The sequence below is a fragment of the Petromyzon marinus genome, chromosome 63, assembly GCF_048934315.1.
Source record: "Petromyzon marinus isolate PM22_M1 ecotype Great Lakes invasive population chromosome 63, UKy_Petmar_22M1.pri1.0, whole genome shotgun sequence".
Classification (NCBI taxonomy): Eukaryota; Metazoa; Chordata; class Hyperoartia; order Petromyzontiformes; family Petromyzontidae; genus Petromyzon; species Petromyzon marinus.
In genome coordinates, this window is record NC_133729.1 from 8,991,025 (window position 1) to 9,013,517 (window position 22,493).

Consider the following 22,493-nt stretch of genomic DNA (forward strand, 5'->3'; position numbering starts at 1 on the left):
TTGTGTTTAAAGTCCACTCAGCTAACATGTATAATTTGCATACAGTTCACGTGACTCATCGATTTGTATATCGTGACCATTATTAGCGACTATTCGATCAATTTCTGCTTGCCAGTGGTGGGCTGCTGGGGCGTGACGTCACTGGAGTGCCATAACCTCTTGAAGTCTGCCCGAACGTGACGTCAGTGGCGTGTCAGCAGCCACGTTCCACGGGGCGTGCCCCTCTATCGCCACTTTATCACGGCTGTGGCGTCATCGAAGCGCAGAAATTAGACTGCACCATGCGCTCCCGACTATGACGTCACCGCGGTGCCGTGCTCTCCCGACTGACGTCACCGCTGTGCCATACGTTACCGGTTGTTACGTCATCGCGGTGCCGCGCGCTCTCGTTTGCCCGGATGTGACGTCGCGCGCGGGGTTTTTCTATTCCGGAAGTTGCGTGGGTGGAGTGCCGGAAATGACGCGAGGCCGAGTGGATACGGGCGGGGTGGGTGGTGCCGCGGAGGAGGGAGGCAAGAGGAGGAGCAGGAGAGGAGAAGGAGCAGGGAGAGGAGGAGGAGCAGAGAGAGGAGGAGGAGCAGAGAGAGGAGGAGGAGTGGGAGAGGAGGAGGAGCAGGGAGAGGAGCAGCAGGAAGAGGAGGCGGAGCAGAGCGAGGAGGTGTAGGGAGAGGAGGCGGAGCAGGGAGAGGAGGAGCGGGAGAGGAGGAGGAGCGGGGAGAGGAGGAGGAGCGGGGAGAGGAGGAGGAGCGGGGAGAGGAGGAGGAGCGGGGAGAGGAGGAGGAGCGGGGAGAGGAGGCGGAGCGGGGAGAGAGGTGCAGGGAGAGGAGGAGGAGTGGGAGAGGAGCAGGGAGAGCAGGGAGAGGAGGAGAGGGACAAGGAGAGAGTGAAGGAGAGGAGTGGGAGAGGAGGAGGTGCAGGGAGAGAGGGAGGAGAGGCAGGGGAGAGGAAGAAGGGCAGCAGGAGGAGGATCAAACGGCAGCAGCTGCAGGACCGCCGCTGCCGCAGCTATGCGGGGCGGGGAGGAGCGCGAGGATGTGGAGGAGGAGGCGGCGGCGGGGGTCTCTGTGCACGCCGCCTCGTCCATGATGCCGGCCGGGCCGAGCCCCTACCAGCCCACCACGGAGCCCGTGCTGCTGCATCGCCGCGGCTGGGCGCCCGCCTGCGACCGCGCGTACGTTCGCTCGCCGCCCGGCCTCGTCAAGATCGCGCAGACGGTGCGAGCTCTGGGTGGGTGGGACGGGGGGGGGGGTCTGGGTGGGGGGGGGTGCAAGAGGTCGAGGCGGTGGTGAGGGGGTGTGCAGGGACATGGGGGGGGGGTCTGTCGGGATATGGTGCACGCACACGTAGCGACACGTGTACACGTGTGTACATATTGCACACGCTGCACACGGGTGTACACGCGTGCGTGCGTAGTTGATTCCACGTGCGTGTGAATGCGTACGCCGTTGCACGTGCGCAGATGGTTTCATGCACGCACGTTCATATACACGGTGCACGTGTATATATATGTGTGTGTGCATGTCGCATGCACGTGTTGTCGACATTGAATCGCGTATGCGTACACGCACACTGCAGGTACGCTTGCATGGGGCGCGTTCAGTCGCCCGCGATGTGAAAACGGGGCCAAGCCGAACGCGCGTTTCACTCTCTGAGCTCAGGGCCCCCACTGAGCCGCGTAGCTCGCAGGAGCGACCCGCCCGTCACCAGTGACAGCTCGGCGGAAGTGACGTCATCGTCACCATCGGCACGTGGAGATGTAAAATATGCAGCAGCAGCAGCAGTGAAACACTAACCCGTGGTGATTGTGATGGTAACACCGTGGTGATTGTGATGGTAACACCGTGGTGATTGTGATGGTAACACCGTGGTGTTTGTGATGGTAACACCGTGGTGTGTGTGATGGTAACGCCGTGGTGTGTGTGATGGTAACACCGTGGTGTGTGTGATGGTAACACCGTGGTGTGTGTGATGGTAACACCGTGGTGTGTGTGATGGTAACACCGTGGTGTTTGTGATGGTAACACCGTGGTGTGTGTGATGGTAACACCGTGGTGATTGTGATGGTAACACCGTGGTGTGTGTGATGGTAACACCGTGGTGATTGTGATGGTAACACCGTGGTGTGTGTGATGGTAACACCGTGGTGTTTGTGATGGTAACACCGTGGTGTTTCCGATGGTAACACCGTGGTGATTGTGATGGTAACACCGTGGTGTTTGTGATGGTAACACCGTGGTGATTGTGATGGTAACACCGTGGTGTGTGTGATGGTAACACCGTGGTGTGTGTGATGGTAACACCGTGGTGTGTGTGATGGTAACACCGTGGTGTGTGTGATGGTAACACCGTGGTGTGTGTGATGGTAACACCGTGGTGTGTGTGATGGTAACACCGTGGTGTTTGTGATGGTAACACCGTGGTGTTTGTGATGGTAACACCGTGGTGTTTGTGATGGTAACACCGTGGTGTGTGTGATGGTAACACCGTGGTGTTTGTGATGGTAACACCGTGGTGTGTGTGATGGTAACACCGTGGTGTGTGTGATGGTAACTCCGTGGTGTGTGTGATGGTAACACCGTGGTGTGTGTGATGGTAACACCGTGGTGTTTGTGATGGTAACACCGTGGTGTTTGTGATGGTAACACCGTGGTGTGTGTGATGGTAACACCGTGGTGTTTGTGATGGTAACACCGTGGTGTGTGTGATGGTAACACCGTGGTGTTTGTGATGGTAACACCGTGGTGTGTGTGATGGTAACACCGTGGTGTGTGTGATGGTAACACCGTGGTGTGTGTGATGGTAACACCGTGGTGTGTGTGATGGTAACACCGTGGTGTGTGTGATGGCAACACCGTGGTGTTTGTGATAGTTCCCACTACACAACTTGGTGTGTGCGTGGACGCACGGGTGGTCCAGATGTGTTGTGACCCCCCCCCCCCCAACCCCCCTAATTTATCTAAAAATGCGAAGTTCGGTTTATTGTAAAGCAGGAATGAATATGCAAAGGGTAAAAACATTAAAATGTTAGGGGTCGATTAATTGCGGTGTCACGTGGTGTTGCACACTGTACTACCGTGTGTGTGTCTCGCTGCCAGGTGAACAGGCGAGTTCACCTTGTGGAGAGAGAACGCGTGTGTGCGCGCAGTCTCGGAATATCGCCTCCACCTTGACACGGCGAATTAACTTCGCCTTTTGTGAACTTCTCCTCCGCTCGCGTTCAGGGACTTGGGTTCACGCACCCACACCCACCGATTCGTCACATCCATACTGAGTTCAAACACAGAGACAAAGTTCCCCCTCCGTATAGCCTTAACAGACTGTTGGGGCAAGTGCTGTTAGCGGGTAGCGCCTCTTAAGGCACGGATGGCACACGAGGGGGTGGTGTGGCCAATACCACGCCCGGCCACCTTTGTCTCCCCAGTGGCAATGTTTGAGTACCTGGTCCGGTGTCACCGATATTGGCCTGAGCGGGAATCGAACTCGGGAATCTGGGTTCGTAGCGCACACACCCATCAACACATCCATCAACTCACCCATCAACTAACCCATCAACTCACCAACTCACCCACTCACCCATCAACTCGCCAACACACCCATCAACACACCAACACACCCATCAACTCGCCAACACACCCATAAACTGGCCAACACACCCATCAACTCGCCAACACACCCATCAACACACCCATCAACACACCCATCAACTCACCAACTCAGCCATCAACTCGCCAACACACCCATCAACACACCAACACACCCATCAACTCGCCAACACACCCATCAACTCGCCAACACACCCATCAACTCGCCAACACACCCATCAACTCGCCAACACACCCATAAACACACCCATCAACTCACCAACACACCCATCAACTCGCCAACACACCCATCAACTCGCCAACACACCCATCAACTCGCCAACACACCCATCAACTCGCCAACACACCCATCAACTCGCCAACACACCCATCAACTCGCCAACACACCCATCAACTCGCCAACACACCCATCAACTCACCAACACACCCATCAACTCGCCTACACACCCATCAACTCACCAACACACCCATCAACTCGCCTACACACCCATCAACTCACCGACACACCCCGCTCACCGCACTGAGGGTCACGACAATTCTCTCTCTCAGCTTCTTCCCTCGCACTGCTCCACTTGGGAATTCCCTCTTCCCGTCGTCGTCCTTGTCTGTCTCCAGCTCTCGCTCGCTTCAAGAAATGCGTTCGCTTTTATCTGTCACAACTGTCCATGGTGCTGTTGGTTGCTGGCCGTTTGACGATCTTTTTAGTTGTTGCCTACGTAAGACTTGTTGCTCAGCAGCTGTGTGCAACCTAAAAAAACTCATGCAGATGTTTCACCTTTAATCGGTCGCATGGCCACTGATGTGGGCTATACCACCGTATTTTTATCCGAAAAGTCTGGCAAAAATCAGCAAATCGGCAAAAAAATGCTAAAGTGCAGCCCTGCAATTTCTTGCTCACGCCACTGCTGGTGGAAGGACCTCCACTTAGAGGGAGCTCGAGAGAGAGCCGTGGCCTACTCTGCCACACTGGTCAGATGTGTTGGACCTGTGAGATGTTAACTCCCTCGCCTGGTATGCAGGAGGTCGTGGTTTCGATCCCGACCCTGACGATGCCTGCTGTATATTTGGAGTTTGCGTGTCTCTCTCCCCGTGGTCACGTGGTTCTCCCGTTTTCCCCTCCACATTTATAATCAACAACACGCTTTTAGAGTATTCGGCTGCTATAAATGTCCACGTGATGATAAGCCACTTCGTTGAGCTATTATTTGTGATAGGCAGGTCGCTTTTGAAAAAGAGCTACATATCTCAGTGAGGCTTACCTGGTAAAATAAATCAGAATAAAATAGAGTTGTTCATCACACGTTTAGTTTGTGGTATTCCGTTTGAACTGCTGGGTGGACAACAGCAGGGGGATTTTTAGAAACTTGCATTTTTTTTCAACGAGCGTGCCGGGAGATATAAACTACCAAGTGGAGTGCGCTCATTGTCACACCATTGCAACATCCTGCAAAATACAGCAACGATGCCCTCAGTTGTTGCAATTGATGTTGCAAGGTTCTTATCGTTGTCTTCCATCGATACGCGCTACGAGTCGTCGCGATTGTTGTGCTCCCCCGGGTCCGCGTTGTTCCCCTGTGGGATCAATGCGTTGAGAGTGGCAGCGAGCCCCGGACAAACACTCTTCGAGTGCACCCAGCGTACCGCGGCCGACGCAGCACAACTCAAGCCGGCGCTGTCCAAACAGCACCCGGCGCTCTGTGTCCACTCGTTGGGATGACGACGGAGGCGGCAGCGAGGGTTGGCAGATCACGCGGACGTCGTGAGACTCCGTGCGCGTTGGCGCCGAGGTGGTGCACATATGCTGGGTTGGCAGGGAGAAGGCGGTAACAGCAAACGTGGACTTGCGTCTGCATGGGAGGTGGTGGTGGAGGTGGTGGTGGTGGTGGAGGTGGTGGTGGTGGTGGTGGTGGAGGTGGTGGTGGTGGAGGTGGTGGTGGTGGTGGTGGAGGTGGTGGTGGTGGAGGTGGTGGTGGTGGAGGTGGTGGTGGTGGTGGAGGTGGTGGTGGTGGTGGAGGTGGTGGTGGTGGTTTGCCCCGTCGCATGCGTGGACTGTCTCCGGGTGCTCCGGTCTCTTCTGACGCGTAAACAACTAATTAACTCGAGCCGATATCACCTTCATCTATAGAGGACCGCAGAACTTGGGGAACGTAGCTCGCGCTCACCGCCTGGCTGCCTATCCTGCTTGTCTGTGATCCAGCGCTGTGGGGAGGCAGCAGCCAGGGTTGGTGGATCACACAGACGTTGTGACACTCCACGCGTCTTTGCCAGGGACATGCGATGGACTATGTTAATCTGCATATTCTCAGATGAACATGATCCATTATAATTTATATGACTACATTAAGCCCCCTCTGGTCTTCGCACCTGATAGGCTCACAAGTGACATCACATTTATCCACTCTATTCAAGACTGAAACAGGAGGAGGATTTCTCCACACCTCTGGCTGTCTTCTGATGAGGCTGGTTGCAATCACCAGAGAAACGTAACGTTACTCAAATTGTAAATCTTGTAGTGGGTTCACGCTCCAACACAGCGGTGTGCTGACGTAGTAACGAAATGGCACTTTTTGTTTGTGTGACAAACCTCACAAATTGACTGGCGGGTGGTGGTGGTGCGTTTACGCGATCGATCCCAAAATATCTTCATGGGTAATATTGGTCGCGAAAGCCTACTTGTTAAACTACAATAAAAGACAAAGATTCCCCATATAACCTTAACAGACCGTCGGGGCAAGTGCTTTTCACGAGCACCTACGAAGGCCGGCACGGCACACGAGGGGGGGAGGGTGGCCAGCACCACGCCTGACCGCCTTTGTCTCTCCCCAGTGGCGATGTTTACTACGCACCGCACCAGGTGCTCATTTGAGGCTGAGTTGACCTAGGAATCGCCGGGTTTGTAGCGCGCGAACCGTGACTACTCCCGCTCCCCGAAGACCAGCGGTCCCCAACCTTTTTGGCACCAGGGACAATTTTTTCACGGACCGGGGGGGGGGGTTCATCATTGGGTCTTTCCCCCTTTTCAAAGAAGCTTTCCAGCGACGTTGGTTTTTTACTCATTGTGGCTACTAGGGGTTAGAGCTTGTGGGCTTTATACCAACACTGTGACTGAGACAAGTGCGGGAAAGAGGCGCGGACGGAAGTGATAAATAATGAAATAATGGCGCGTGCCACGCGCGGACTCACCGCTCTCACCTCCTGCTGTGCGGCCCGGTTCCTAACCGGCCCCGGACCGGTACCGGTCCGCGGCCCGGGGGTTAGGGACCCCTGCCGTAGAGGATATAGCGACACTCGGAGATACATTGACACTTACTCTTTGGTTCTATTCGGTAAAGTAACGTAAGTAAAAAATAAAACAACAAAAATCACGACGTTTCGGCCACAACACAAGCGGCCTTCATCAGGTGAAGGAGGACCAGACTGTCTCGAAGACTGCGCTGGAGTGCATCTTTTGAGGAAGGTTAGCGTCTCGATGAGCCGCTTGTGTTGTGGCCGAAACGTCGTGATTTTTGTTGTTTTAATTTTTTTACCTACATGACTTTACCGAATACAACCAAAGAGTATGGATCCTTGCAGTCACGAAAGCTTCAAATCTACATTGACACTTGTAGAGATATAACGAGGCACCTCCGATTAGCGCGGTTGGCTACGTACGGCGCGAAAGAAGTTGAACGTGCGTGACAGCCGCCGCTTGACAGTGCTGCGATGCTGCTGCTGCTGCCCGTGCGTGTCGCAAGCAGTTGCTGGACCTGCTGACGTTCATCAGTGCCAAGAGCGTGCCGGCGTGCTCGCGCTGCGGGGCGCTCTACCTCGTTGAGGCGGTCAGCTTCCTCTCGCTGCTCCTCACCGGCGCCCTGCTGCTCCTCTTCGCGTTCTCCCTGCACCTGCGCCTGCCGAACTTGAACTGGCCGCTGCTGGTGAGCGGCGTGGGGGGGGGGCGAGCGGTGGTGCAGCCGAGCACGCGGCCTGTAATCTGGGACCGACGGTTGGTGGATCGCGCGCAGATGTTTTGTTTTTTTGCGAAACTCCCTTCCCGTGGGTGTCAAGAAGTTGCCCCGTACCCCTGGCTCGCCAGGAGAGTGAAGTCCAGCAATGTGGACTCCGCCTGTTCCCTCTATGTATGGGAGCCACGGTGGCGAGATGTTAACTCCCTCGCCTGGTATACAGGAGGTCGTGGGTTCCATCCCGACCCTGACGCCTGCTGCTGTATATTTGGAGTTTGCGTGTCTCTCTCTCTCTCATCATCACGGTGGCTATGAGATGTTAACTACCTCACGTGGTATACAGGAGGTCGTGGGTTCCATCCCGACCCTGACGCCTGCTGCTGCTGTATATTTGGAGTTTGCGTGTCTCTCTCTCTCTCATCATCACGGTGGCTAGGAGATGTTAATGACCTCGCCTGGTATACAGGAGGTCGTGGGTTCCATCCCGACCCTGACGCCTGCTGCTGCTGTATATTTGGAGTTTGCGGTGTCTCTCTCTCTCATCATCACGGTGGCTATGAGATGTTAATTACCTCGCGTGGTATACAGGAGGTCGTGGGTTCCATCCCGACCCTGACGCCTGCTGCTGCTGTATATTTGGAGTTTGCGTGTCTCTCTCTCTCTCTCATCACGGTGGCTATGAGATGTTAATTACCTCGCGTGGTATACAGAAGGTCGTGGGTTCCATCCCGACCCTGACGCCTGCTGCTGCTGTATATTTGGAGTTTGCGTGTCTCTCTCTCATCATCACGGTGGCTATGAGATGTTAATTACCTCGCGTGGTATACAGGAGGTCGTGGGTTCCATCCCCACCCTGACGCCTGCTGCTGCTGTATATTTGGAGTTTGCGTGTTATCCCTGTGGTCGTGCGTTTTTTTGTTCGGGTCCTCCAGTTTACCCCTCCACATTTAGAATCAACATGAGATTAGAGTATTTGACTGCTGCTATAAATGTTTACATTACAAGCCACTTTGTTAAGCCATTATTTGTGATAGCCAGGTCGCTTCTGAAAAAGAGCTACAGTGAGAGAAAAAAAGTATTTGATCCCCTGCTGATTTTGTATGTTTGCCCACTGACAAAGAAATGATCAGAGTATGGATCAGTCTATAATTTTAATGGTAGGTTTATTTGAACAGTGATAGACAGAATAACAAAAAAATCCAGAAAAACGCATGTCAAAAATGTGATAAATTGATTTGCATTTTAATTTTTGACCCCCTCTCAATCAGAAAGATTTCTGGCTCCCAGGTGTCTTTTATACAGGTAACGAGCTGAGATTAGGAGCACACTCTTAAAGGGAGTGCTCCTAATCTCAGCTTGTTACCTGTATAAAAGACACCTGTCCACAGAAGCAATCAATCAATCAGATTCCAAACTCTCCACCATAGCCAAGACCAAAGAGCTCTCCAAGGATGTCAGGGACAAGATTGTAGACCTACACAAGGCTGGAATGGGCTTCAAGACCATTGCCAAGCAGCTTGGTGAGAAGGTGATAACAGTTGGTGCGATTATTCGCAAATGGAAGAAACACAAAAGAACTGTCAATCTCCCTCGGCCTGGGGCTCCATGCAAGATCTCACCTCGTGGAGTTGCAATGATCATGAGAATGGTGAGGAATCAGCCCAGAACTACACGGGAGGATCTGTCAATTATCTCAAGGCAGCTGGGACCATAGTCACCAAGAAAACAATTGGTAACACACTACGCCGTGAATGACTGAAATCCTGCAGCGCCCGCAAGGTCCTGTTGCTCAAGAAAGCACATATACATGCCCGTCTGAAGTTTGCCAATGAACATTTGAATGATTCAGAGGACAACTGGGTGAAAGTGTTGTGGTTAGATGAGACCCAAATGGAGCTCTTTGGCATCAACTCAACTCACCGTGTTTGGAGGAGGAGGAATGCTGCCTATGACCCCAAGAACACCATCCCCACTGTCAAACATGGAGGTGGAAACATTATGCTTTGGGAGTGTTTTTCTGTTAAGGGGACAGGACAACTTCACCGCATCAAAGGGACGATGGATGGGGCCATGTACCATCAAATCTTGGGTGAGAACCTCCTTCTCTCAGCCAGGGCATTGAAAATGGGTCGTGGATGGGAATTCCACCATGACAATGACCCAAAACACACGGCCAAGGCAACAAACGAGTGGCTCAAGAAGTATCACATTAAGGTCCTGGAGTGGCCTAGCCAGTCTCCAGATCTTAATCCCATAGAAAATCTGTGGAGGGAGCTGAAGGTTCGAGTTGCCAAACGTCAGCCTAGGAACCTTAATGACTTGGAGAAGATCTGCAAAGAGGAGTAGGACAAAATCCCTCCTGAGATGTGTGCAAACCTGGTGGCCAACTACAAGAAACGTCTGACATCTGTGATTGCCAACAAGGGTTTTGCCACCAAGTACTAAGTCATGTTTTGCAGAGGGGTCAAATACTTATTTCCCTCATTAAAATGCAAATCAATTTATAACATTTTTGACATGCGTTCTTCTGGATTTTTTTGTTGTTATTCTGTCTCTCACTGTTCAAATAAACCTACCATTAAAATGATAGACTGATAATTTTTTTGTCAGTGGGCAAATGTACAAAATCAGCAGGGGATCAAATACTTTTTTCCCTCACTCTACATAGCTCAGTGGGCCTTACCTGGTAGAATAAAAATTAATTTACGTTTGTGTCCGTGTGTTTACGCGTGTGTCCGTGTTGCGTGCGTATGTGTTTGTGCTTTCCCGCTCCGGTACATGTGACGATTAATTATCTGAACCGGTCCTGGGCTCCCCCGTAGGTCGACACAGCCTCAAATAAGTAGCCGGCGTGTCGTGTCGTAAACATCGCCACTTGGGAGACGAGGGCGGCCGGGCAGCGGTGCTGGCCACACCAACCCCCCCCTTCGTGTGCCGTGCCGGCCTTTGTAGGTGCTCCTCGCAAGCGCCGCTTTCCCCCCCCAACAGTGTGATCGATGGCTGTGCGGGGCCATCTTGTCGCTGTCTCGTGCGCGAACGCAGGACGTGGTGAACACGGCCGTGTGGACCGCGCTGCTCTTCCTGGCCAGCGTGCTGCTCACGGCACTGGGCGATGGCGGCAGCGGTGCCCACGTGGCGGCCGTGGTACGAGGGGCGGAGCGCCGAGTGGAGGGGTTGGCGTGCGGCGTCGGTGCCTCGTTCATTCGTTGATTCTCGTGACCACCCACACCGACTGGCATCATCGATCAGGCTCGCCCGTGATCAGCTACGGCGCCGCGGTGGCTAGGAGATGTTAACTCCCTCGCCTGATGTGCAGGAGGTCGTGGATTCTTTCCCGATCCTGACACCTGCTGTATGTTTGGAGTTTTGCGTGTCTCTCTCCCTGTGGTTGCGTGGATTTTGCTCCGGGTCCTCGGGTTTTCCCCTCCGCATTCAGATTTGACATCACGCGATTAGAGTATTTGGGCTGTTGTAAATTTCCACGTGATCGTAAGCCGCTTCGTTGAGCTATCATTTGTGATAGTCAGGTCGCTTCCGGAAAATAGCTACATAGCTCAGTGGGCTTTCACCCTAGCTGAGGACACCGGACAAAGCGAGCGCGGAGACATCGTCGGCTCTTCGTCGATGGCGCAGTTCGCCTTCTGGGCCCGGTCGAGTTGGCGCTGCTCCCTGGCAGCCTTGCTGATCTTTCCCTGGCTCTTTCTGTCGCTATAGACACGTGCAGCCCTTGTGTCGATCTACTGCTGGATGAGCGAGGGCCTCCACATGCAGACGGCAGTCGTGGGAGTCGGTTGGCCATATTTTGGCCGCGCTGCTCAGTTGCGGGTTGGTGAAGGCGGAACAGCATAGATATGCGCGTGTGAGCATCGGAGTAGAGTACAACAATGGATTTTGCCGAGACAATGCCCAGCACGTAAGCTACAGAAAAGCAGGGCTGCATTTAACCAAAGTCTTTCCTTATGGTGGCTGAAGGGCTCATGTGAACATGTTATACTGTCTACAACTATGGGTCAGAGTCTTTGCCTTTCTCTGCATGTCTGTGGGCCTCCTTTGGGGACTGAATCTACAGGTCCATATGCAATTGCCGTATGGGTCTTGTGCGAGTATGTGGCTCCCAACGTGAGTCTATGGATCTCTTGGTCTGTCTATAGGCCTCTGTGCAAGTCTGGCTCCTTACGTAAGTTTGAGTCCCCATGCAATACATTTGGCCCCTATGCGAGTCCATGGCCCCTATGTGTTGGAACGATGGCGAGATGTTAACTTCCTCGCCTGGTATACAGGAGGTCGTGGGTTCGATCGTAACCCTAACGCATGCTGCTGTATATTTGCATTTATCTCTCTTCCCGTGGTCGCGTACATCTTTCTCCGGGTTCTCCGGTGTTTTTGGCTGGTATAAGTTTCCACACCACGACAAGCCACTTTGTTGCGCTATCATTTGTGATGGCCCGGTCGCTTCTGACAAGAGAGCTGTGTACAGCTTGGCGGGCCTTAACCTGCTAACAAAAACTAGTTGACATTCTAAATAGATCTTAGTCGACCGACTGCCTTGCTTTTACCCCCTCACCTCCCCCCCCCCCCGTCAGACGCTGGGCTTTCTGGCGCTGGCCGCCTACGCCCTCAACGTGCTGCTCATCCTGCGGCGGCGACGGCACCGTCGCGGTGGCGGCGCCGCCGCCCTGGGGGTCACGGGGGTCACGGCGCCCGGGGACGGGGCCCCCTCTCCATCCGCGGGTGACTACACGCGGGCGAGGAGCGACTGCGTGGACGACGCGGAGCGGCCGGGCGTGGCACCGTCGGCGTCATCGCAGGACTGGGCCGTCGACGATGAGGAGGTGGCGGCTGCGGTGCCAGTCCCCACTGCACTGAAACTTTAAGATGACCTCGAAAGAATTGGGTGGTGCGGGGTACAACCCACTCCACCCGCCCCCACCCCACCCACGCCCCCCCCCCCCCCCCATCGCAAAATTCAGAGGGTGTGGCGTGGGATGGTGCCAGCACACTGGAGTGACGCGACGACGAGTATCCTGCCTCAGGGTTGGGTGTTTTGTCACCCTGGTGACGCGTGTTTTGGGTCGTTTCGGGTTCGTGGGGTCGTTTGCTCGGTTTGGCCGGCCGTCCGATACTTCCTGGTGATGCTACTGATGTGGCCGTACAAATTCGCCCCATATCCCAGCGATGCCACGAATTGTCGTGATTCAGGGCGACGGTTTCGATTCAGGGTTCTGAATTTAGTACGGATAAATGTCCACGTTTTCTAACAATGTGTACATTCAACCAATTTGGATCTCTTCTCACGGACGATGGGACGTGCGTTTATTATTTACGATTCCTACAAATCGTACGTGAATCAGCAAATTTTATATTTAGGCGAATAGGGCGGAGAAAATAGACGACAAATGAGATAGAACGAGAAGCAATAGAAATCAGGCGTTAAGACGCAAAAATTATTGGTTCTTGAATCAAATTGCAACTGTGAAATCGTGACAAATCGTTACAATCGCTGTGGAATCGTTTGAGTCTGACTGTGAACAAGATAAGAGCTTTCTCTGTGGCTTTTATATTTTTTATTTTAAATCGTTTTAATCACTGCGGGTCATATGTTTCAACAAGAGCATTGTCCACGGAGTGAATTCATGAGAAGAGAGAAATAAGGGAATGAGGAGGTGACTTGGGGTTAGCGATAGAGATGAGAAGATGTGCGATGCCGCATTGGCTCATATCAATTCACCTGCACGATACACGCAGTGGGTCACTTACCTTGGGGAATGACGCAGCAGTGCTCAATGAACAGGGCGACCCAAGTTGGATTCCTGGCCACTGCTGACATCAGCGGGCGATTGATATTTAAACGAAGTCCTTGGGTCCTCCCCTCCTTCACCGACACATACTGATCGGCATGGTGAAGTATAGTCAAAACAACCCCAGGGTGGTCATCCTTGTAAATGAGACTATCCCTGGTCTCAGGAGTTCGCGCCTGCTCAAACAACATTGAATAAAAACCCTCGCAAGCGGCACTGTCTGGGGATAGCTTCACCCAGCTAGTGGGGCTCCACAAAGGCCCGCTAAACAAATGTAGAAATGACAAATGTCACATGCAGTGCGTCCGTGTGACCACTTGATCCGCTTGGTGGCCGTTAAGTTCACCACAGCGTCGTTAAACAGAAACGCATCAAAGGGCCCTTAATGGATTCTGCAATGGGATCGCAAACTCGATTCGCGACAATTGTTCAAACTGTTTCGCCTCTTATTGACGTGGGAAAATGGTGGCGTGCGGGTGGCAGCGACGACCTCGTGCTGGAGCTCGCTGAGTGTGCACAACGGTGCACTGCTGAAAGGTCGCAGCGCCCCCCCCAACACAGAGCTGACCTGTGTAATCGCCACCGCCACCATTGTTTTACTTTGTCACGTGGAATTATTTTCTCCGTTGTTTTGCGTTGCTGCGTCGAATTTTACCTCCGGGTCGTCCCCTTGGGTTTTTCTTTTTTACCCTCCACGTTCAGAAATGGGCGTGCGTTTCGATTGCTGAGCTACTGCTGCTATATATTTCCACTTAATGACAAGTCACTTCGTTGAGCTATCATTTGTGATGGCCACATCGCTTGTGACAAGAGAAGTTTTCGGTGTGCTTCAGCCGGTGGTAAAATAATAATTGTTTATAGTTTATTTAAACATGTGGCGGACAGGCGTAAATCCTCGGGTAGACGGTGCCATCTCACCTGGAGTTAGTTTCGTGGCCTCACGCGGCTGTGATTTTGTTGTGGGCAAGTCGACAACAGTGGTTGTCCTTTGGGATACTCGGCCCCATCAGAAGACGCGGAATTTCCATCACCTGCTCAGGGCTGCACGCAGGAGATGAGCACCGCCTCATTTGAGCAGGAAGCCAGTGGTGTTGGTGCCTCGCTCACCTGGTGAGGCACTGCACGCCATCACTGACCCCCACCCTTATGGGGAGCGGTGGCGCAGCGGTTAGCGCGCTGCGCTATGAACACGGCGACCTGAGTTCTGATTCCCTATCGCGACCAATGACGGTGGCGAATGTTTGAGCCAGTCCTGGGGGGAGGGGCTCCCTTAGGTCATCTTGGGGGGAGGGGCTCCCTTAAGTCACCTTGGGGGGAGGGGCTCCCTGAGGTCACCTTGGGGGGGAGGGGCTCCCTGAGGTCAACTTGGGGGGAGGGGCTCCCTGAGGTCACCTTGGGGGGAGGGGCTCCCTTAGGTCACCTTGGGGGGAGGGGCTCCCTTAGGTCACCTTGGGGGGAGGGGCTCCCTGAGGTCACCTCAGCATTTCAGGAGCTGTTGCAGTGCCCAACTCATCAGCGCTGGAGATACAAAGGCGGCCGGGCGGTGGTGTTTTTCACCCGCTTCCCTCGCATGCCATACCGACGACCTTCGTAGGTGCTACTCGCTAACAGCACTTGCCCTCAACAATCTGTTGTTAAAGGCTATTCAGGAGTCTTTGTGTAAATATGTATGTGCTGCTGTTACATTCTTGTTATGTGAATGTTACACTATTATGTGAATGTTACACTCTGTTAAGTGATTGATGCTGTACCACTATTCGCACTGTGACCACTTAAACTGACAAGCGAACAAAACGTGAAAATGGAATGCGGCGAAGCGCGGCGATAGGATCAGGGGGTAGGGTGAGTGTTGGTGGGTGGGCCAAGGACTCGTGACTGGTGGGCTCGTCGGTATTGGTTGTCGTCAGTGGAGAGTTGGTGAGGGGTAACGATGGTCTGGGTCGGGGTGCACCTCCCATCAAGTTCCACTTCTCCCCGTTACAAGGAGCGGCCGTTAACATTTTTGCCACAGTGGACGAGATGTTAACGACCTCGCCTGGTATGGTAGGAGGTCGTAGGTTCGATCCCAGCCCTGCCGCCCGCTGTGCATTTGGAGTTTGCCGTGTCTCTGCCCGTGGTCGTGTGGATTTCTATCCGGGTCCTCCGGTTTTTCGCTCCACATTTAGAAGCACGCCTCTAGAGGAGGGGTCAGCAAACTAAATAACAAGGAGGCAAATTTTTTCGATTTTAGTACAAAACTGAATATTTTGAGATCCACAATGCAATGTGAATACATGTGCATCACGTCACGAGGCAGTCTGCGAAGAGAGGCAAGGTTGCCGATCCCTGGTTTAGAGTATTTCGCTGCTATACATTCCCACATGATAAGCCACTTCGTTGAGCTGTCATTTGCGGCCAGGTCGCTTATGAAAAAGAACCACGTCGTTCAGTGGACCTTACCTGGTAAAATACGATAAGAGTTTTTTTTTGTTTAGTTTTGATTCTGGTGGATTTTCGTTTGCGCTCACACCGCTGGTGTTTAGATCACCGCGGCCCAACCTCAGTAGGTAGCGAGGTCAATCCCGGCGGTGGCTCCTACTTGGCCCTACATCCTCTCGGGGGGGGGGGGGGGGGTATACAAATGAAGCACCACGTGGTGGCATTTCCACCTCTCGGCTCAAAACTGAGCAGGAGCCGAGCGTCGGCGCCCCACGCTCCCCACCAAGTGTGAGTGCACCACCCACTGGGCATTGTTAATTGTCGTTACGCTGGATAAATGTGTGCACATGTCCGTCAAGTGTGCCCTCGAAATAGCCCACATGGATACGTACGCACGTTTAACTTCTTTCGCACCGTATATGTTAGCCCAACCATGCGAATCGGACCTGTGGGCAAGGACAACAAACTAAACACAGTTCTAAAGAAATTAGTTTTTAATTTAGAGTTATACTATGCCCTGCGTGTATATAATGGCGATTTTAGGGTGGCCCCTTGGAAAAATAACGTGAAAAATTTCAAATGGCAGGAAACGTCACGTGCCATGCATAACCAGTTCATTCTGTACTAGTCCACGGAAACCACCAGAGCGTTGGATTGTATGTACATTGAACCTCTTTCTCACCGTACGTAGCCAACCCTGCTTCACCGGAGGTGCGGTGGGGAAGGACGACAAACTAAACCCAACAAGCCGTTCTCAAGAAATGATTTGGTGCGTTGCCATAGTGACTCGTTATTTTCACTGCTTTCAGTGGCGTTTTTGCACCTTTCTATTCTGCATTTTAAAAAAAATTCTCACAATATTAAAAGTAGGATTTGTGAATGCGCTACATTTGTTCAGCTTTGAATTAACAAGGTTGAAAGAAAACCGTTATACCGGGGCCACCCCACACAACCTGAATGATCACTGTATTTCGAGGACACTGTGTGCGTGCGCACTAGCCAGCCACACACTTGTACGCGTGTGCGTGAGCCAGGCAGCAACACACGTACACACTCGTACGTACGTGTGTGCTAGCCAGCCACACGCACACTCGTATGTATGTACACTCGCGGGGTGTGCATGTAGTCAGCAGGACTCTGAATCCCAATCCCAGTGGGGGGCCTTGAACTTTGAACGTTGGCCCACATTGTTGTTGTTACAAACGTTGACCGTCGTGAACTCGTGTGCATGAACTACTGTTTAACACTTAGTCGGCTGTCGCGACCATTATGATCCATAATTGAAGTGTTTTTGGGTTAGGTCGCATAAATACTCAAGTTTTAAATACTATGGGTTTACTCTCCAACACACAACCGGTGTGCTGAACTAGTAACTAATTGGAACGTTTTAAGTGACAAACCTTGGTAATTGGCTGCGTCAGGTGGTGGCGGATTTTCCGACATTAATATTTATGCGACTTAACCCCCCCCCTCCCCAAAAATAATAATAATAACCTCTGTTATAGATGAACTTCTGTGTCGGCAGTGGCAAGCCCCCCAGAGGGGTTGCTGCATCGAGCCAGCAAGGATTTTGAGTCCCAGTAGAAGGACGTTGTTGTCTTTAGGGGGAATAACCAAACAAACTTGATCACTCACAATCTGTTTTTACCATCACCCACTGCTGGCTTCATTGGACCACATTTTAAAATGCACTTTTGTTCTTTTTTTATCTTTGTTGTTTGTAAATATAGTTTGTTGATCTCCCCCACAGATGACCGCACGGGTGAACTTAACAATTTACTTCTCTCATCCACTCGATCCACCTGCTTTATACAAGGCCTAGGTTCTGGGCGGGTAATTTGGTGTTACTGCACAAGCGCACGTATTAAATCTCAACAACTTCACCAATAAAGATGGAATTTCCTAGGGTAGTGACTTTTTGTAGGTTTTCAAGTGATTCCAGGGCACTCCTATCCACATACTTGATCATACAGGTGTGTACACATACACAATACACACCTTCCACACCTGCTAGGAATTGTACAGGTGTGCCCACACACATTCTCCACCTTCTGGGGAGGGTCGCAAGAGAGTGTGTCGGGAAATATGCTAAGCTGTGTCGGGTGACTGAGCGGACGTGAAACTGCTGAGTCCAGTGATCGTGTTGGTATCAGTGCTAGTGTTAGTATCGGTGTTAGTGTTGGTATCAGTGTTAGTGTGGTTATCGGTGTTAGTGTGGTTATCGGTGTTAGTGTGTTGGTATCAGCACTAGTGTTGGTATCAGTGCTAGTGTGTTGGTGTTTTGGCGATGATTTGCACAGGAGTGCCTTACTGTTGTGTCAACTGCTGAGTTGTGTAAGGTATGTGGGTACCTTTGTCCGTGTGTATCCGTGTATGTGTGTGTGTCGGTATGTATGCAAATGTCCGTGCTTATATGCGCGCATGAGTGTGTGTGAGTGCGCGCATGTGAAGTTTGTATTTTGGTGTCTGTGTCTATTGTATGTATTTGTTGTGTCTGTGTGTGAGTATACAAGGTGTTTGAAAAAGATGGACCCGATTTGAAATCGCTAAATCTCTGCAACCACGAACCGCCCATGAATGAAACTCTTACCACTTGAAAGGGCGGGGCTTAGAGAGGGCGGGGCATAGAGAGGGCGGGGCATAGAGTTTCAAATGATCACCGCGAGATGCCTCTCCCAGCGCACAAACAGCCCCTAGCCTCAGTCATTGGCAAGACGGTGACCCCCGCAACACAAGGGGCGTTTTGCGTTCTGCAGTTCAGCAAGACTGAATCCGTAATTGCGGTGCGGCGTGCGTTTCAACGGCGTCTTGGCATTGATCCGCCAATGTCAAAGAGCGTTCGTCGTTGGTACCGACAATTTGAGGAAACGGGCTGCTGTTGATGTAAGGGGAGGAGCACAGGGCGATCACGCACATCAGGGAAACGTGAGAAGAGGCGTTTGGGACGAACTCAACTCTCGTCTCGATGTTGTCCGTACAACAGGTGGAGGGCACATAGAGCATTTATAAAATGGATTTGTAAAATGGTTAGTAAAACTTGATAACTCATGAAACAGTTTGTAACTTTTTGTGTAATTGTAACATGTTGCCATCGTGAAATATACTGCTTTGAAATTGGGTTCATCTTTTTAAACACCCTGTATATACAACTGCCAAACAACACGGGGTGTCTATTAAAACAATGGAGGGTGTGGGAGCGTGACAGCAGTGTGGGAAGATGAGTCAGGCTACAGTGGTCCCACCTTCCCATCAGCAGAAGGCGAGGAGGAATGGTGGTTGTGGTGGCTTACAACACCACCGAAGATGCACATCACTGAAGGGATGCAGGCAAGGCTGATGATTCAGATGCCTTCTATGACCTCCTGTCCCAGGTGCTGGCTAGAGTGGCCCCTCGGGATAGCCACCCTGTTGGTCACTTCAGTGCCCTAGTGGGTCATGAGGTTGGCCCTTTGGCTGGAGTGGTTGGAAGGCACAGGACAGATCAGCTCAATAAGAATGGTCGGAGGCTGCTGCTCTTTTCTGCTACCCATGGGTTTGTGATCGCCAACACGCTGTTACACAATTGGCCCATCCACAACCACATCATGGATGCACGCCAGGTCCAAGCAAGAACATCCCCCTAACGACGTGACGAAACAGCGGAATGCTGTACACTGCTGCCTGTAGAGACCGTGTGGCCTGGTGGCTCGCTGGTCGAGAGTTCGACTCCTGTTGAGGGGGGGGTTGACTCTGCTGATGCAGTGCGTAAACATCAGCATTGGGGAGACAAAGACGGCCGGGCGTGCTGCTGGCCACTCACCCTCTCATGCCGCGCCGGGCTGTGCCACTAACAGCACTTGCCTCAACCGGCTGTTAAAGTCTATACGGGGGATCTTTGTCGATGTGTGTGTGTGTATGCGTGTATGTATCCGTGTGTATGTGCGTGTATGTATCTGTGTGTGTGTGTACACTGATGGCTATGTGCATACATTTATGTGTACAGTATGTGTGTGTGTACGCTGATTTTATGATTTTACACTGGAAGCGTGCATTGTGTCCGGGATGGTTGGCATCCACTCCTGGTCCTCATTAAAGAACACACTCCTTGCATACTGCTCTTGGACTCTGCTGGGTGATTGTGTTGGTGGACTGCGTTGGGCGACAGACATTGCCTGCGGTGGACAATTCTCATCGACTCTGCCGCTGGTTGACATTGCTGGTGGACTCGACTGGTGGACTACTCGTGGGTGACTGCTGTTGGGTTTTCCCAGTTGACGTGTCATGCTAGACTGCTGGTCGACCAGTGGTGGACACTTCTGGTAGGTTCCACTGGTGAACTATGCTAGGAATTGTACAGGTGTGTCCACACACAATCCTCACCTGCTGGGAATTGTACAGGTGTGTCCACACACACCCCTTCCACACTTGCTAGGAAGACTAGGCTGTTCGGGGACTCCACTGTTGGAGATCAGCGGTGGACAATTTTGGTAGCCTCTACTGGTGAACTCTGCTGAGAGATGATCGTGTCGGTGAACACTTTGTAGACGTGTTAACCACGCACTGTTCGGTAACCTGCAATGCCACCAAGTATCAAGGGGGCAGCACAGCGTTACCTCGGGGTACATAACGGTTGGGGTCAGGTGAGGTGAAGTGGATCGTAACCACAGTTTAGGGAGAACCAATCAGCCAGTTCCACGTGGGAATGTGTGATTGGTTAGACCTGGCCACAAACGGGTATAAGACGGGTGACCAAACAGAGCTCGGGGAGTTCTCTCCCTATACGAAGACGGAAGACTGGGCTGAAGCCTAGCCAGGACCCTGGACCCAGACTTCCAGCCCTTCTGAGGGCTAAGGCTCGGCATACCCAGTGGTCAGGACCCACTGGGCCAGCGGTGGGTCAGGTAGCCTCCCCTAGGTCCTAGCCAGAGGACTCTAGGCTAGGATAGCGGTAGACGTGTGAGTCCCGCTAAGTCCGGAGGCTGTACCTCCTTAGGTATCAAGGAGGTTAGCGGTAGACGAGCAAGTCCCGCCAAACTAGGAGGCTGTACCTCCTTAGGGTATCGGGTGAGGGGACCGAATATACCTCTGTGTGTGTTAAGGATTGTGTAAGGAACAGTTACAATAAACAGAGTGTGCCTCCTAAGAAGTTTACTCGTCTTTACAACACTACAACTGCTTAAACAACTCGTGCAGGCCATTTGCGGGAAACAATTAGCCGCTCATTGCTGCCCAACTTTGCGCTGGTGTTCGATGTTGTGCTCTGCACTTAAAGCAGTATGCTTCTGCAAATAGGTACCGCTTATTAGCATGCGAGGTGGATTGTTAACGGGAATGTGCACAGTATTGTGGGATCTCGGGATAAAGCAGGATTGAGTCTGAACAGTGGCTTGGATCGGTGTAAGTCGATTGGTTTCTGTTACTCTATTGGGCTCTGTCAGTCTTCGGGTTTCTATGCAAGTCTATGGGTCTCTTGAATCTATAGGTCTCTATGTGAGTCTGGGTCTCTATGTGAGTCTGGGTCTCTATGTGAGTTTGGGTCTCTATACAAGTCTATGGGTCTCTATGTGAGTCTGGGTCTCTATGAGTCTGGGTCTCTATGTGAGTCTGGGTCTCTATGCAAGTTTATGGGTCTCTATGTGAGTCTGGGTCTCTATGTGAGTCTGGGTCTCTATGCAAGTCTATGTGTCTCTATGTGAGTCTATGGGTCTCTATGCAAGTCTATGGGTCTCTGTGAGTCTATGGGTCTCTATGTGAGTCTGGGTCTCTATGTGAGTCTGGGTCTCTATGCAAGTATATGGGTCTCTATGCGAGTCTATGGGTCTCTATGTGAGTCTGGGTCTCTATGTGAGTCTATGGGTCTCTATGTGAGTCTGGGTCTCTATGCAAGTCTATGGGTCTCTGTGAGTCTATGGGTCTCTATGTGAGTCTATGGGTCTCTATGTGAGTCTATGGGTCTCTATGTGAGTCTGGGTCTCTATGCAAGTCTATGGGTCTCTATGCAAGTCTATGTGTCTCTATGTGAGTCTATGGGTCTCTATGCAAGTCTATGGATCTCTGTGAGTCTATGGGTCTCTATGTGAGTCTGGGTCTCTATGTGAGTCTGGGTCTCTATGCAAGTATATGGGTCTCTATGCGAGTCTATGGGTCTCTATGTGAGTCTGGGTCTCTATGTGAGTCTATGGGTCTCTATGTGAGTCTGGGTCTCTATGCAAGTCTATGGGTCTCTATGTGAGTCTATGGGTCTCTATGTGAGTCTATGGGTCTCTATGTGAGTCTATGGGTCTCTATGTGAGTCTGGGTCTCTATGCAAGTCTATGGGTCTCTATGCAAGTCTATGGGTCTCTATGCAAGTCTATGGGTCTCTATGTGAGTGGGTCTCTATGCAAGTCTATGGGTCTCTATGCAAGTCTATGGGTCTCTATTTGAGTCTGGGTCTCTATGCAAGTCTATGGGTCTCTATGCAAGTCTATGGGTTTCTATGCAAGTCTATGGGTCTCTATGTGAGTCTGGGTCTCTATGCAAGTCTATGTGTCTCTGTGAGTCTATGGGTCTCTATGCAAGTCTATGGGTCTCTGTGAGTCTATGGGTCTCTATGTGAGTCTGGGTCTCTATGTGAGTCTGGGTCTCTATGCAAGTCTATGGGTCTCTATGCGAGTCTATGGGTCTCTATGTGAGTCTGGGTCTCTATGTGAGTCTATGGGTCTCTATGTGAGTCTGGGTCTCTATGCAAGTCTATGGGTCTCTATGTGAGTCTA

General features: G+C 52.0%; 1 protein-coding gene across 1 annotated transcript; it reads left to right on the top strand.

The window, feature by feature from the left end:
- The first annotated feature begins 904 nt into the window (after nucleotides 1-904).
- LOC116956137 (CKLF-like MARVEL transmembrane domain-containing protein 4) lies at nucleotides 905-14,643 on the top strand. Its single transcript, XM_032977610.2, has 4 exons — nucleotides 905-1,214; nucleotides 7,340-7,516; nucleotides 10,586-10,687; nucleotides 12,127-14,643. The coding sequence occupies exons 1-4, from the start codon at nucleotides 1,008-1,010 to the stop codon at nucleotides 12,415-12,417; spliced, it is 777 nt and encodes a 258-aa protein (XP_032833501.2). The 5' UTR covers nucleotides 905-1,007; the 3' UTR covers nucleotides 12,418-14,643.
- The last annotated feature ends 7,850 nt before the right edge of the window (nucleotides 14,644-22,493 follow it).